General features: G+C 38.2%; 1 protein-coding gene across 1 annotated transcript in view; it reads right to left on the bottom strand.

The window, feature by feature from the left end:
• The window catches only part of RUNX1T1 (RUNX1 partner transcriptional co-repressor 1), a gene marked incomplete at its 5' end in the record, with an annotated part of 129,036 nt that overhangs the window by 50,847 nt on the left and 64,249 nt on the right, over positions 1-13,940 (bottom strand). Inside the window, 3 exon segments of the mRNA XM_079901601.1 lie at positions 274-363; positions 3,761-4,002; positions 6,010-6,147. Of these exon segments, the coding sequence (XP_079757727.1) occupies positions 274-363; positions 3,761-4,002; positions 6,010-6,147 (470 nt within the window).

Below are 13,940 nucleotides of genomic sequence, written 5' to 3'. Positions count from 1 at the left end.
ACTCATAACTCAGATGATCACAAAATAAAGAGAACCTTTATTCAAAGAGATTTCTCAATTCTTCTCCAAACTTAACTACACAAAACACTGTATTATAATTTTAGAACTATTTTGGAAATTATCATAAAAACACATTTATTCAGATAGTTTTCATCCACTAAACTAAGTCAAATCTCCCTTAAATGTTCTGACCCCCTCCTAAAAAGAAACACTGTTGTGACCTAGCAACAATATGGTTTGAAATACTTTCCAGACCAGTGAGCTGTGCAATACCTTCAAAAATGGGATGACAAAAGGTCGCAGTGGGAAGTTCGTAGCTTCTTGCAGTTTGGAATGAAATTCTTCAATTGTCAAAGTAGAGTTCTGTGGGAGAAAATATGTATTATACATACATTTGTCTCTTGGTAAACAGTAAAAACACTGAAACTAATAAATTACTAATATTGTTACAACACTGTGATAACCAGCAGACACACATACAGAAAGCAGTTTTTTCTTTATAAAACTGTTTGACTTTATTAAAAAAAGTCATATATTATTGTTTATTGTATCACCTACATCTAAAAATTGCATCTGAAAATGAAACACATTAAATTTGGTACTTTGAGAATAATGTGCAGGCACCTCAGCATAGTTTAATTGTCAGAGAAGTCCCTGGAATTATGAAGAAACTTCTAACATTATCTTTATGGAAAACAAACACATTTGGATGTATTTAAAAGCACAACAGATCAATTAAAGGCCAAAGGCAAGTGTTAGAATCTCTCAATTTGTCCCACATGTCACGTCACTGTTCCTGCTGATGGAAATACCCTTCTCCTTCTGTCTTTCCATCTTGCATCCTTTCTTTGCTTACCAGAGCATCTTTGCTCAGGATGAACAGCTAAGTTGGCTTTGTTAATGAGGCCAAAGAAAAGGTCTGAGCCTTCCTCTGAGTCACTGAGTCTTACAGGGTGAAAAAAATTCCCCAGTTATCAAAGATAATCCATTTATCCTAGAGGCAATGTGTATTGCTCAACCCAAAAGAGACTACACATAGTGAGTCAAATTCACTCCTAACCTACCCCATAAAAACAAGCCCTCAATACTCAGGGTTTGTATCCTACAATGGGTAATGTGCATCGATAAAAGCATCTATTTAATAGACAACCAACCTACTATAAAGGTGCTGAGTCAGTTAACCATATTGACTCAACATTTGGTTCATTTTCCTCAGTCCTTATGCAGAATCACAACTGTAAACTTCAGTGTCAAATTTTTCAACCCGTCAATTATCCTCACACCTGACAAACTTGGGGTATTTGTGACCTAACAACTTTAGAATATTGCTCCATCTAGTTTTTAATGCAAGTTCCTTTTCCTTTTATGATAAAGTATGGGGGCACCAAGTTCTAAGTTTTTTATACCCCCAAACTTGAAACATCTTCCCTTGAAACTATGAATAAACACTAACTTCCCATCTGTAACAATAAGGGTCAGAGAGTCCATTTTTTAATCTTTCATTTCGTTTCTCTGGCTCCATTTTCTAAAGCCATACCAGTTGTGTTTTGCACATTAAAACAGTTCTTATTAACACTTTTCGTAACTCCATCTAAATAACAGTATAATGTGATTCATTACGATTACTACCTGAGTTTAAATCATAGGCCTGTCACTACCAATGGGGTGGCCTAGAATATTTTTCTTCTGTAAGCCTCAGTTTCCCCACACGTAAAATGTATATAAATAAAATGACATGTGTAAAAGCTTGCAGTCAAATGCTCAAAACAAAATCATTCTCTATTCATTCATCTTTTGACAAATGTTCACTGCCTGCTGAATATATGCCTAGCACTATTAATTAATGTTTTCGGGCTTCCCTGGTGGCGCAGTGGTTGAAAGTCTGCCTGCCAATGCAGGGGACGTGGGTTCGTGCCCCGGTCCAGGAAGATCCCACGTGCCACGGAGCGGCTGGGCCTGTGAGCCATGGCCGCTGAGCCTGTGCTTACGGAGCCTGTGCTCCACAACGGGAGAGGCCTCAACAGTGAGAGGCCCGTGTACCGCAAAAAAAAAAAAAAAAATTAATGTTTTCCCCAACTTATCTTGATAAAGTCTTTAGATAAATAAAATCTTAAAAAAGTATTGCCCTCAAAAGTATTCCACTTAATATGTGGGAAAAATCTACTTAAAGCTACCAATTTTTCCTATATTTGAAGTTATAGAAACCGCAGTTAAAGAACATATCAAATTTATAAAGCAGTTTTAAAATAAACATTTTTTACTAGTAACAACATTTCATCACTCACTTGATACAATTACTGCTTTGGATTTACTTTGTGGTTCTATGATGTAACCTATTTATGTGTCAAAAACGCTTTATGCAAAACTCAAGAACAAATAAAAAGGAAAAGATAAGTGACTGACAAAAGTAACTGCAGTATGCTGACACACTATGCCAAAATCACCTTCCTGTCAGAGGAATACAAGGCGATTTGTATTCCAGAGGAATACAAATTTGTCAGAGGAAGCTGATGGATTATGAGAAATGTGAAAGCTTCTTGTTCTTAAAGTGTGGGGGAGAGGGAGGTAAGGGTTAAAAACTGAATTGCAAAATCTCTGTCAAATGTGAGATACTATGATCTGAAGCACATCTACGGCACTAAACTCTCACCCAGACTTTTACTTCTAGGACTTCTTTTGTAAAACACAACTGCTATGGCTTTGCCCATGATAAGTCCATGTAATAAAAATAAATGATTATATCGAGAAAAAGGAAACTGCTGCCTATCGTATGAATTTCAGTTCCATTGTAAGCCTGGATGATAAAAGGCCTGAATATGTGACTCAGAGCTTCTCTATGACTCAGTTTGCTATGGGAAAATCACCTTCCTAAATGAAAATTCTCTATTCATAAAGAAAGTCACAGGACATGTAAAAGTGATTTAGAATGCAAGAAAAGGAAATATGCTCTAATTTCCAGTGTGACAATGTACAGACTTTAATATAATGTGCCAAAATCAACACTTCTGTTCTCAAACTAACGGTTTGTGTAATTCTACCTACAGCAAAAAACTGTTTTGTTTTTTTTTAAAAAAAGCAATAAATGGTTATAAGGGGTTAAGGGATGAAGAAATCAGGGTATTATTGTTTTATGGGTAGTTTCAGTTTGGGGTGATGAAAAAGTTCTGGAAGTGGATAGTAGTGATGGTTATACAACAATGTGGATGTACTTAATGCCACTGAACTGTACACACAGAAATGGTTAAAATGGTAAATTTTATGTCATGTATTTTACCACACACAAAAAATTCAATGCTATTAGCCTTAAAAATGAAAACATAAAAGAATAATGTGTTACTTGTTATAAATTCTTGCTCATCTAGGCTGATAATAAAAACCCCCCAAAGCAACTAAGTTAAAATAAGCACCCAATTAGATTAAGCAAACCATTAACATAACAAAAATATTCTGTCATTGTTGAAAAGACACTAGCCATGCCAGGAGGATATACTTATTAAATTTTATGCACACACACATTTATGGCCAAGATAATGATAAATTTGTACAACCACATCTTCATTAGCTAAATATCAATAGGAAGAGAAATCATGGTGGGGTCAATACATAATGCAGAACTGAAACCCTTGTTACTACAGAATCATCAGACTTGCATGCAATCTCCAGGTGTAGAAACAAAATACCTGTGAGAATGGAATCTGTATTTGAATCTCCCCCACACTCTCCCTGGTAACCCAAACTGGGCCGATTTCCATTTGCTTACCACCAGTCCTAGTACGAGGGTGCGGACTCTCTCTCCTATTTCCGGTGAAATGTCATTGCCAAACTGCTGCAAGGTAGTGAGGAACCGTTTCAGCTTACTGAGCTGCCTGGCGCCACAGGCTGGGGGCAGCTGTTGATTAGCCAGAGAAGAAGAGGAAGAAGAGGAAGGCCCATTGCTAAAGCCATTGGGCGGTGAGGGGGCGCCATTCAAGGCTGTGGGTGAATGGCTCGTGCCATTAGTTACTGTCAGAGGGCACAAAATCAGAAAGAAAAAATAAACTTACAGAGAACATGCACAAGGAAATTACAACTAAGTATCCTTCCCTTCCAATCTAGTGAATTTGGTAATTTAAAAGCTGTTGGGCCTTTTTGGTAAAATGCTTTGACTTCACAGGATTACCAGAGGCTCAGGTACTCCATAACTAAATGGGTGGACTCCTCACACCACATGAGGATATCCTGCACAGAAGCTGATAAGAAATGGGAGCCGGCTGGAGCGCAGGGACAGCCTCCCATGCACACATATGCAAACACAGAACAAACAGCATTTTGGATGTCAGCCTTTTGTCCCAGGCTTACATCAATATAACAGAACTATTCCTTTCTAAACTGCTCCCCTAGAGAAAATGGACATTTGGTGGAGACTAAATTTATCACTGGACATTTTTAATCATGTTTTGTACACACAACTGACAGCTGTGTTTATAGAAGTACGACTTTCAAGTTTTAACCTTATACCACCCAATTAGAAGGCTATTTTCTCCCCCTCATATTTCTTAACCACTTCTTTAAGGAAAACACCAATTTTATGTAAGAAGCCAAAATGCATACGGTAATTATCAAAGAGTTATTTCTAGAAATCAAAAGGGGATATCTCAGTCCAACTAACAGCATGGATTGGTGGTAACTTCGTCAATTCATTTGATAAAATTTATTTGAACGTCAAGGTGATAATCCGTAAGAACTAGGCTAGAAAATTTTGCACATTTCTCACCAAAGAAAATGTTGACTTTACCATGTTAGATCTTTATCAAACCCATCTTTTAAATATAATTTTGATAAACTACCTCCAACAATAGTTTGAAGATGTTTTAAGCACCTTATTATTCTTAAAAGGTTCAAGAAAATAAAGTGGTCTCATCCCAAATGAGTACCAAAGCAACCTGTCAAGAAATGACATCTCACTAGGACCTCTCAGAGGAGGCATATGCCTATCATTGTGGCTTTGGGTAACAACAAACCAAATACAAGATGACAGGGTTACAACTTGGCACTGTTGCAGGCCCCTGCTCCTTACATGTTTGGAAAGGTCTTATAAAAGGCAGCGCAACACTGCATAAATAGCCTGGATGTGTGTTTTGCCGAACACTTATAATCCCAAGGATCTATTTTTGCCTATTAGTTATTTTTCATTCATATACAGATTTCAGGGCACACAGTCTGTAAATAGTATTATCTGAAACCAACGGCATTTATTAGTTTCACAAATCTTTGATATTTTAACCAGGACTTTCAGATGGATGAAAACAAAGCTATCTGCTATTCCTATTAAAATATACAGGAAAAAAGGGAAGTTGCTATTCTATCAGAATATTCTGTCCTTTCCTTGGATGACACAAAAAGCAATACACTCCACTGATTCAGAGCACAAGTCTAGAGCCAAGTTGAAATGGAATAAATATTTAATAAATGTCTGACAAGTTCAAGACAAGAAAGATGCTCCTTATTTCAGAAAGTTTTCTGTATGCAACTGTTGCATAGAATGATCCCTCTTTTAACTTAAGAATGTTAGATTTTAACATTACTTGTAAATAACAGAAGAAAGTGGATTAGAAGATCAGAAGTAACCTGGAAATAATTATAGCATATTAACATGTTCCAAGTCAAAATGAACAAACTAAAATAAGGAGCTCCTCATTAAGTCAAAGGAGAAGTTAACGTGGTAATGATGAGTTACAGACCAAAGGCAGTGTTCTTCATTCACTGAAATCACAGAAGACTACAACTTTGAAACAATAATGAAAAGGCAGGCAAATATTGGCAGTCATACAAATTTTACCCAAGATATGATAATTCTGTGCTCAATACCTACTCACTGGCATACAAATTATTTGTGGGGGGGGGGGGTGGGGCTTCATTTCTGCATAATACATTGATGCTGGATCTTACTGTCCCTTAATTTTTATTTGCAGAAAAAAATTTAATTTGAACTTGAAAACGGAAACAGCAAATGCAGAAATGCCTACTTACACGTTGTTGGTGTAAATGAACTGGTTCTGGGAGCTCCTTGAGTTGTTGGGGGAGGTGGCATCGTGGGAGGAGTCAGCCTAGACGGGGTCTTCACATCCACAGGTGAGTCTGGCATCGTGGAGTGCTTCTCAGTCCGATCTGGAGGATGCCACCATGATCATGTTATTTTACTCCTTAAGCACCTCAGGGTTTTTTTGGTACCTCAGTTTTATAAGAGAGGTTCATCTTTTTTACAAGCAAGGTAAGAAATCCAACATCTTCTATCAATAAAATAGGCTTATCTACTGAAGCTTAAATCGAGACTTTATCATCCAAACCCCACTTAAGAAGGTGTAGCACAGATGGCAGGACCTCATTTCTAACTGGGTAATTTTACATCTTATTGTTATTTCTGGCTTAGACAGATGCTACCTTGGTAGCGTTATATGCAACAGCACAACTTCGCTTGAAGCTGAAGCCAACATTAGCAAGAGGTAAAAAATAGATGAGGAAGTGGGACGGTAATGAACCCCTCAGACAGCTCAGAAATAACACAAATCTTAGGCTGTTATGCAGGTGGGATACTGTTAGAAGTTGGCGTTTTGCAATGACTTTTTTGTAACACCTACCATCCCCTTTCCATGCTTAGTTTTCTAGCCTAACAGATGAAGCAGGCTATGTCTCCCAGACATAACCTCTCACTTCAATTTTTTTTCTGACCTGTTTGAAAAATCACCACTACATAAATGTCACAAAACGAAGTGAAGTTATTATTGACTTAGAACTTGTGAGTTTATGATCCACCATTTAAAAAATATGAAACCTGAGAAGTCCGTGCACCACAGCAAAGAGTAGTCCCCACTCGCTGCAATTAGAGAAAAGCCCATGTGCAGCAACGAAGACCCAATGCAGCCATAAATAAATAAATAAATTTTAAAAATAAAGAAATAAAATAAAACATAAAAAACCAATACTTCAATTAATAATCTCAGGCAGAGTAAGAATGGAAAAGTCCCAAATTGAGAACTAAAGATCTTTCTAATATTTTTTCATGAGTATGTGACAAGGAGAAATTTCCTCATTACCCAATAATGAACATTTGCACTTCAGGACTGTTTTATACTAAGTATACTTTTCCCTTGGAATTTTAAACTTTTTTCTCAATCTGATCTACTCAAAGAAACAGATCTCCAGTTAAAAAAAAAAAAAAGTTTTCATTTGTTTGTTTAGATCCAATTTTCTACAAACATGTGTACACATGCACACACACACCCCAAAAAATATACGAGGCGCCTCTTGTGGCCTCAGGCACAGGTATCTCCCATTTGGAGTTTTTGAAAAGTAACATAACACAGACTATTAATAAAGAATGGGTCTCTTAAAACATTATGATCACCATAGTGAAAAACTCTCAAAATTACTTGTCAATTATTAAAATGAAAAGCCCAAATTACTACTATGACAATTCCAAATCTACCTCCCCTTTATTCAAAGCAATTTCATAAGACTTGGGTTGCAATAGAACACAGCTTTTGAAAGTTGAAATAGCATTGACACCGTATTAGGGAAGAATGAAAATAATAATCATTCTAATAAGAGCACTGTGAACGATGATCCAGTGACCAGTATCAGGGTCTCTATTTCTTAGTCTCTACTGCTGGCTGAATAACAATGACTGTCCCTATTGTGAATTAAGCGTTCTGAGTGAGATGATTGTGAAGATGCATGGAGAGTGTCTCTACCTTTATCGTATTGTTAAAATTTTGACCTCATATTGCTATTCCAGAACACTTAACGAGTACCAGTGAATAACTTGTTGTAGAGAAATGCAGAAGTTAGGCAGGTTTAAAACCACTTCTTTGATAGTAAAATTCATTGCACCATTTACTCACCTCAACCAACCTCAGCAACAAGGGAATAAATAGCTTTCCACTTGTGTTGCAGCTGAGGGAAGAGGTACAGCAGCAAATACAAGTCTCCCTAAATAAAGGCAAATATTTCCCTCATGCCAAGGAAGGAGGGATAAAGGGAGGCTTGCCAGAGTCAGCTGGGAGATAACAGTGGGAACTGCTGGTCCATCTGGTTTTCATTCTGCTAACACTCACATGGAGCTGTTAGCGAAGGCAGTCCAGACCCACAGATTTGAAGCACGTGGTTGCAGAGAGAGAAAGGAAGAGCAGGAGGGGGAAGGGGAAGTGGGAATAACAGAGAAAGAAATAAATAAGTATATCGAGCAATAGAAGGAAAGGGTGAGAAAGAGGGAACAGACCAAAAAGCAGGGAGAAAAGAGCTTGGAAAGGGAGAAAGCTACCCTGGACAGTTTCACCACCGCCAAAAGCTGAGCCTTGGTGGGCACAGGCCCTACCTTACTTGATGCAATTCTTGAGCAATACCTAAACTTGGAAATGTATCTTAAACACGCTTTTCATTACTCTTTTTCCAGTAGCCCCACACTAAGGAAAAAGGGAATAATAAACCATAAAGTTGACAGTGGGTTTCCTCTTCAGACTCTTTTAAGATAGTTTGTATTTCTTCTGTCTTCCTCTGCCCAATTTTAGAAATATTTTTGATATATTCATAATATTAATTTGAATACCTTTTGAATACCTGTCTTGGTCCACTTGTGTAACATGATTCCTATCCAGAATTTAATAATAATAATACCAACAACAATTATTATAAAATGTAGATGAACAACTTTTTTAAATTCCTGAGATGTTGTCAATATTTTAGGAGCAATAACCACTGAGCCAATGAATAGCAAAACACCACTACTTCTAACAGGGGTATACACATTCTCTCTGGAATACATGTATACGTGTATGTATTTAAGATTTTGACATTAGCCACATTTCTGTGACGGCTAGCTTCACTCTGATGAAATGGAGTTCCAACCCAGAGGTCCTACAAACTTAGACAAAGTGGGACCATATGTAACTCATTCAGTGCTGTTCAGTGCAATCAATCCAGGATTGAAATAGATGATGAAACAACCAGCCAAGCCTAAGCCATACACACACAAAAACGCTCTGGAGTAGAGAGATTTAAGATAAATTCAGAAAATGTGTTTCAAGTATGCTGCGTTCTGTTGCATTTGTTTTGGATTAATAAAAAAAAAAAAAACATTTTGAAATATATATTCTTGAAACTTCTATAGCAAACAGCAAAAGAGCTATGATTCAACCATAGAAGCATTTCACTCCATTTCAAATTAAAGGACATAGTAAAACCAATATTAAGTTATAATATTTCTCATGTAATTTTTTAAGTTCATGAAAATTATACCATTCTTGCATGTAATCTCTGTTTTTAGTTGGTGTAGGGGAAAGCTGACATTTACTGAAAGACTGACACAAAATGAAAAAAAAAAAAAGAAAGAAAAAAATTATCAGATCAGGGAATTATTTGTTTTAAAAGAACTGACTTTACTTCTACCTTAATGATTCACACCACTTCTAAACAAGATCTTCCCTATGTGGTAAGTTTTCAACTCCCACGGCAAATATCCAACACATATGTACCAAAGACGGCTGATGCATGGAAGAAAATGTGGCATATATAAATACATTACCGATACCATTTCAATATCCAATTCAATGTCAGGGCCTTCTAGAAGTGGTATGTTTTCCATTTCCCTTTTTGTTGTTGTTGTTTTATGTGAAAAGGTATGGCATAATCTGCCATGGCACTTATTTTACTTTTAGTTAGTTCAAATAGTTCCAGATGTGTTTTTAAGGTATGAAGAATAGGCATTCTATATTTCCCTTGTTTACATACCATTCTAGAGATGATTGGTGTAAAAAGATTTCAGTATTGGTATAATGAATGGCACGACATTTTCTATCAGAGTTCATCATGTCAATTATAATAGAAGAAATATCTTGGTTTCATAGGTGTTATGGGTTGAGGAACTTTTTGGTCAATTAGTAGTTAGTCCAGAGTTAGTCTTATTTGAATAAGTGTGTGTTACAAAAGCTAGAAGGTATGCACTAAAGAGGATTAAGCCCAAGTGGAACCACAGTGCTATTAATGGAGAGGCAGGAGGAACAAAACTGGTACAGAATTTGATTTTTATTTCTCTGGAAAATTTGGCAAATACAGTTCTGACAATTGAGTCATTTAGTGACTCCAGTGATTGGGTGTGAGATGTTACAAGCAACTGTCTGCAGACTGGAAAGGTAGCCATCCAGCCTTCACAACACCACCACCTCATTTCCCTGAAAAAGACCTCTGGTAACATTCAATCCTGCTCAGAACCATTCAACAATGCCTAAGAATAAAAGTCAAATACTAACATTTTAAGCTGGATGTACTGATACAGCGGGAAGGATATTTAGCAATAACAGGAGAACTTCCAAGGTAAGTCAGACTTGGTTGCAAATGTAGACTCCTGACCATCAGTAGTGGGCCCTCAGGCAAGTGAGTTACCCTGAGCCTCAGTCCCTCATAGGAATGAGGATACAATCCTCTACCTCATCAGGACCCCACCACAGCGCCTACTCATATTAGGTACCAATACATGTGAGCTCCGTTCTCTTTGACCTTCCACTTCACGATCCATTTATGGGTTTATTTCCAGTGTCTTTCCCCCAATTCTATGCTGTCTATATAGGGCACCCTGACATTACTCCTCGGCTTTTCTGCCTTTATCATGCTGTTGTTTCCTTTATCTAGAAGAACCTGTCCCATCTTATCCATTATTCACTGCCCATTATAGATTCCACATCCTCTTACAGCTTTTCCCAGTTGCCCCAGGTGTCAACCACATCAGGTTTCCTCTGCCTCTCTTTTAGCATTTATCACAGCCCATCTGTACAATAGCTGTATATGTGAATGTGTATTATACACTCTAACACCCCAACCAGTGAAAATATTAAGCAACTTGATAGCAATTTTTTTAACTGCCTCCTTAGGAAGACATTTAAAAAATAAACACAACCATGGTTTTCACTAGAAGCATGGTTACATTCCTAATTTTTACAAATCCATTCCCTATATTCCCTATATTATAGCCAGTTCAAAGATAGCAACCCTAATCTCAAGGCAAAAGACAAACACAGAACCATCAACAGCATATAAATACATGAGGAAATAGAATACAGGTAATATGAGAAGATACTGAAAATCCAAAATTCAGTTCAACTGTGCAACCAACTTACTATGTGGTTTCAGGTAAGAATGAGCTGTTACCTCATGTCTTATCACAGGTGTTATATGAAGATTGCTATATCTGAAATACAAATCTGATCTGACCTACCCCCTGATTTAAAACCTTAGGGAGTGTCCCACTGACCACAGGACGAAATATATGCTCTTCAGCTTAGCTTATGTCACAGATACTGTTGAGTGCCTACTCAACAGCCCTTATCCCTGTCTTCCTGCTGAAGAGCTCTAATTTTGTTCAGGTACAAAATTTGGGGGGGGGGGGCAGATTCTCCTTGTTTTACATTAATCAGGTTATCACATTCCCCTTATCAGCAACAGGTTTCAGAGGTGAGTGTTGTGCTCCAGTTCTGGGCAATGGGTCATGAAGGGAGGTCTATGGAAAAGGTTCTAGGAAAGACTTCCTCACTCTCTAAACAGAGACCCAAGAAGAAAATAGCCCTTCTTCTTCTGATAGGCACTACTGTATCTATAAGTGATTCCTTCACTTCTTTGGAGTCTACTTATCATGTATAAAACTAAGCATCCTGGAATACATGACCTCAAGGATCTTTCGCAAACTCTAATATTCTCTGGTTTCTTTTTCCAGATATGGCTTATGATCATCTCAAACATAAAGGAGACTACCCAGGGCTTCCCTGGTGGCGCAGTGGTTGAGAGTTCGCCTGCCGATGCAGGGGACGCGGGTTCTTGCCCTGGTCCGGGAAGATCCCACATGCCGCGGAGCGGCTGGGCCCGTGAGCCATGGCCACTGAGCCTGCGTGCCCGGAGCCTGTGCTCCGCAACGGGAGAGGCCACAACAGTGAGAGGCCCACGTACCGCAAAAAAAAAAAAAAAAAAAAAAACATAAAGGAGACTACCCAGAGAAAATATATCTGACAATAAAGTGACCACTAGACTTCCTCTGTCCACATAAATTTCTATGTCCACAAGAATATGTCTGCACAGAAACTTTTTTCCATAAACATTAAAATTAGTATCTACCTCTTGTTTTCAAATACATTTTCAATCCTCATTACTAAATCTCCATCAATGATTTGGTTACAAAACACCCTACAAAATGTCCAAATTTCCCTGTTTAGTTATCATCAAAACACTCACTTTCACAGCTCAGGTTCTTGAAAGAGTAATCTACACTCACTTTCCTTATTTCCCATTCCACCTTACGTGTACTTGGAGGGGACACCTATAAGACTTTATGCCTAGAACGTTTCCCTCCCAGTACAGGGACTTGCCATACCCTCTAATTTCATAACTACCTTGGGCACCACCATGTTCTTTCATGACCTCGTACCCAAGATACCAGTGGCTGGTCCAGGCACAGCACTTAGTCCAAGATGGGCAATCTCAGGAAAGGAAAACAATCCCAAGGATTGTTTCCCAAGGAAAACCGCACTGTCTACTGCCCTCCAAGTCCAGAGAGCAGCTCTGTGTTGAACAAGAAGGCACCTAACAGGCAGAAAGAAGCAAAGAAGTGGTAAGAGATCATCCTTATAGTGCTTTGTAGTAAAGTTCCTCATTCTGCTGGATCCTAGGCACCAGCTGCATCTCTAAAATTCCTACAATTTGGATCTTCCAAACAATCCTAGCCAATCAGTCCCTACTTTGCCTAAAACCTAATTTGAGTTGACTTTTCACTCAAAACCAAAGAATCCTGACTAAAATAACCCTGGAATGTAGCATGGATGTATTCTCTTAACTCCCACTTGAAACTCTTCTAAATTGTTTCTTCATTATTAATACAAGAAACACTTGTATCCTTTATCTGGCATCTTTGTAGCAGCTGACACTGTTCAGGACTTCCTCCTTCCTGAAACATATTGTTCCCAGGATACCACTATTCTAACACTCTCCTCATTTTTCTTAGGCCTTCCTGCTCCTTCTCAGTCTCTTTTATGGGTTCACCCTTCTTCACCTCTGTGATAATTACTGTTATTTTCCCCCAATGTTCCTCTTCAAAGTTTCACTCTATACCTTTTCCTTAGTGATTCATTGGTGCTGGGATAGTTACACCATGGCCATTATGTAGATAACTTGTCCCTATAACTCTAGCCCTAATATCCTTTCCAAGTTCTGGAACCAAATATCTAGAACGCGACTCATTTCAACAGCCTGAATTCAAACCCTCATCATCCATCATCTCTCACCTGGCCTGATCAACAATCCATTGAATGGACTCCCGGATCTGACTATTCATCTCTGATCCATTCTCCAAAGACCTTTCATAATGCTAAGCATAAAATCCTTGTGTCTTAGTAGGGCACAGAAAGACCTTTGTGACTCATCTGGTTCCCATCCACCCCCATGCATTCAGTAACTCTTTACTGAACTACTAAGGCTCTCCAAATGCCCCTGGGTCACACAGGGTTCCACTGCATTGCATCCCTTTCCTGAAATACTCTTCACCCCACCACTGCCTCGTTAAGTCCATCATTCCTTTAAAACTCCATTTGGGTGTCACTTCAGCCAGAAACAACAACCCTCCCATCTCAGGCTGTCCCAAACTCCCCCACATTTCCCTATTTCACTCTCTAGTTCCTCTTACGGCACTGATCACACTGTACTTAGAACCAACGTCAGTCTCTCCCACTAGTTCATAATTTACTTAAGGGAAATTATGACATATGATTTGTTGTTAGAGCCCCAGCACTTGGCACAGTGCTTGACACATAGAAGGTGCTCAACACATTTAATATTTTAAATGAATATATATTGCTATAATGTCATAATGTAGGCAGATGGGGTAGGGTGTCCTTGGAGAAAAAGAACCAGATGTAGCTTTTTGACAT

This window comes from Stenella coeruleoalba (assembly GCF_951394435.1).
Source record: "Stenella coeruleoalba genome assembly, chromosome: 17".
In the NCBI taxonomy this organism is placed as follows: Eukaryota; Metazoa; Chordata; class Mammalia; order Artiodactyla; family Delphinidae; genus Stenella; species Stenella coeruleoalba.
The sequence above is the reverse complement of the archived record's forward strand: the minus strand, read 5'-3'. Positions and strand labels throughout refer to the sequence as shown.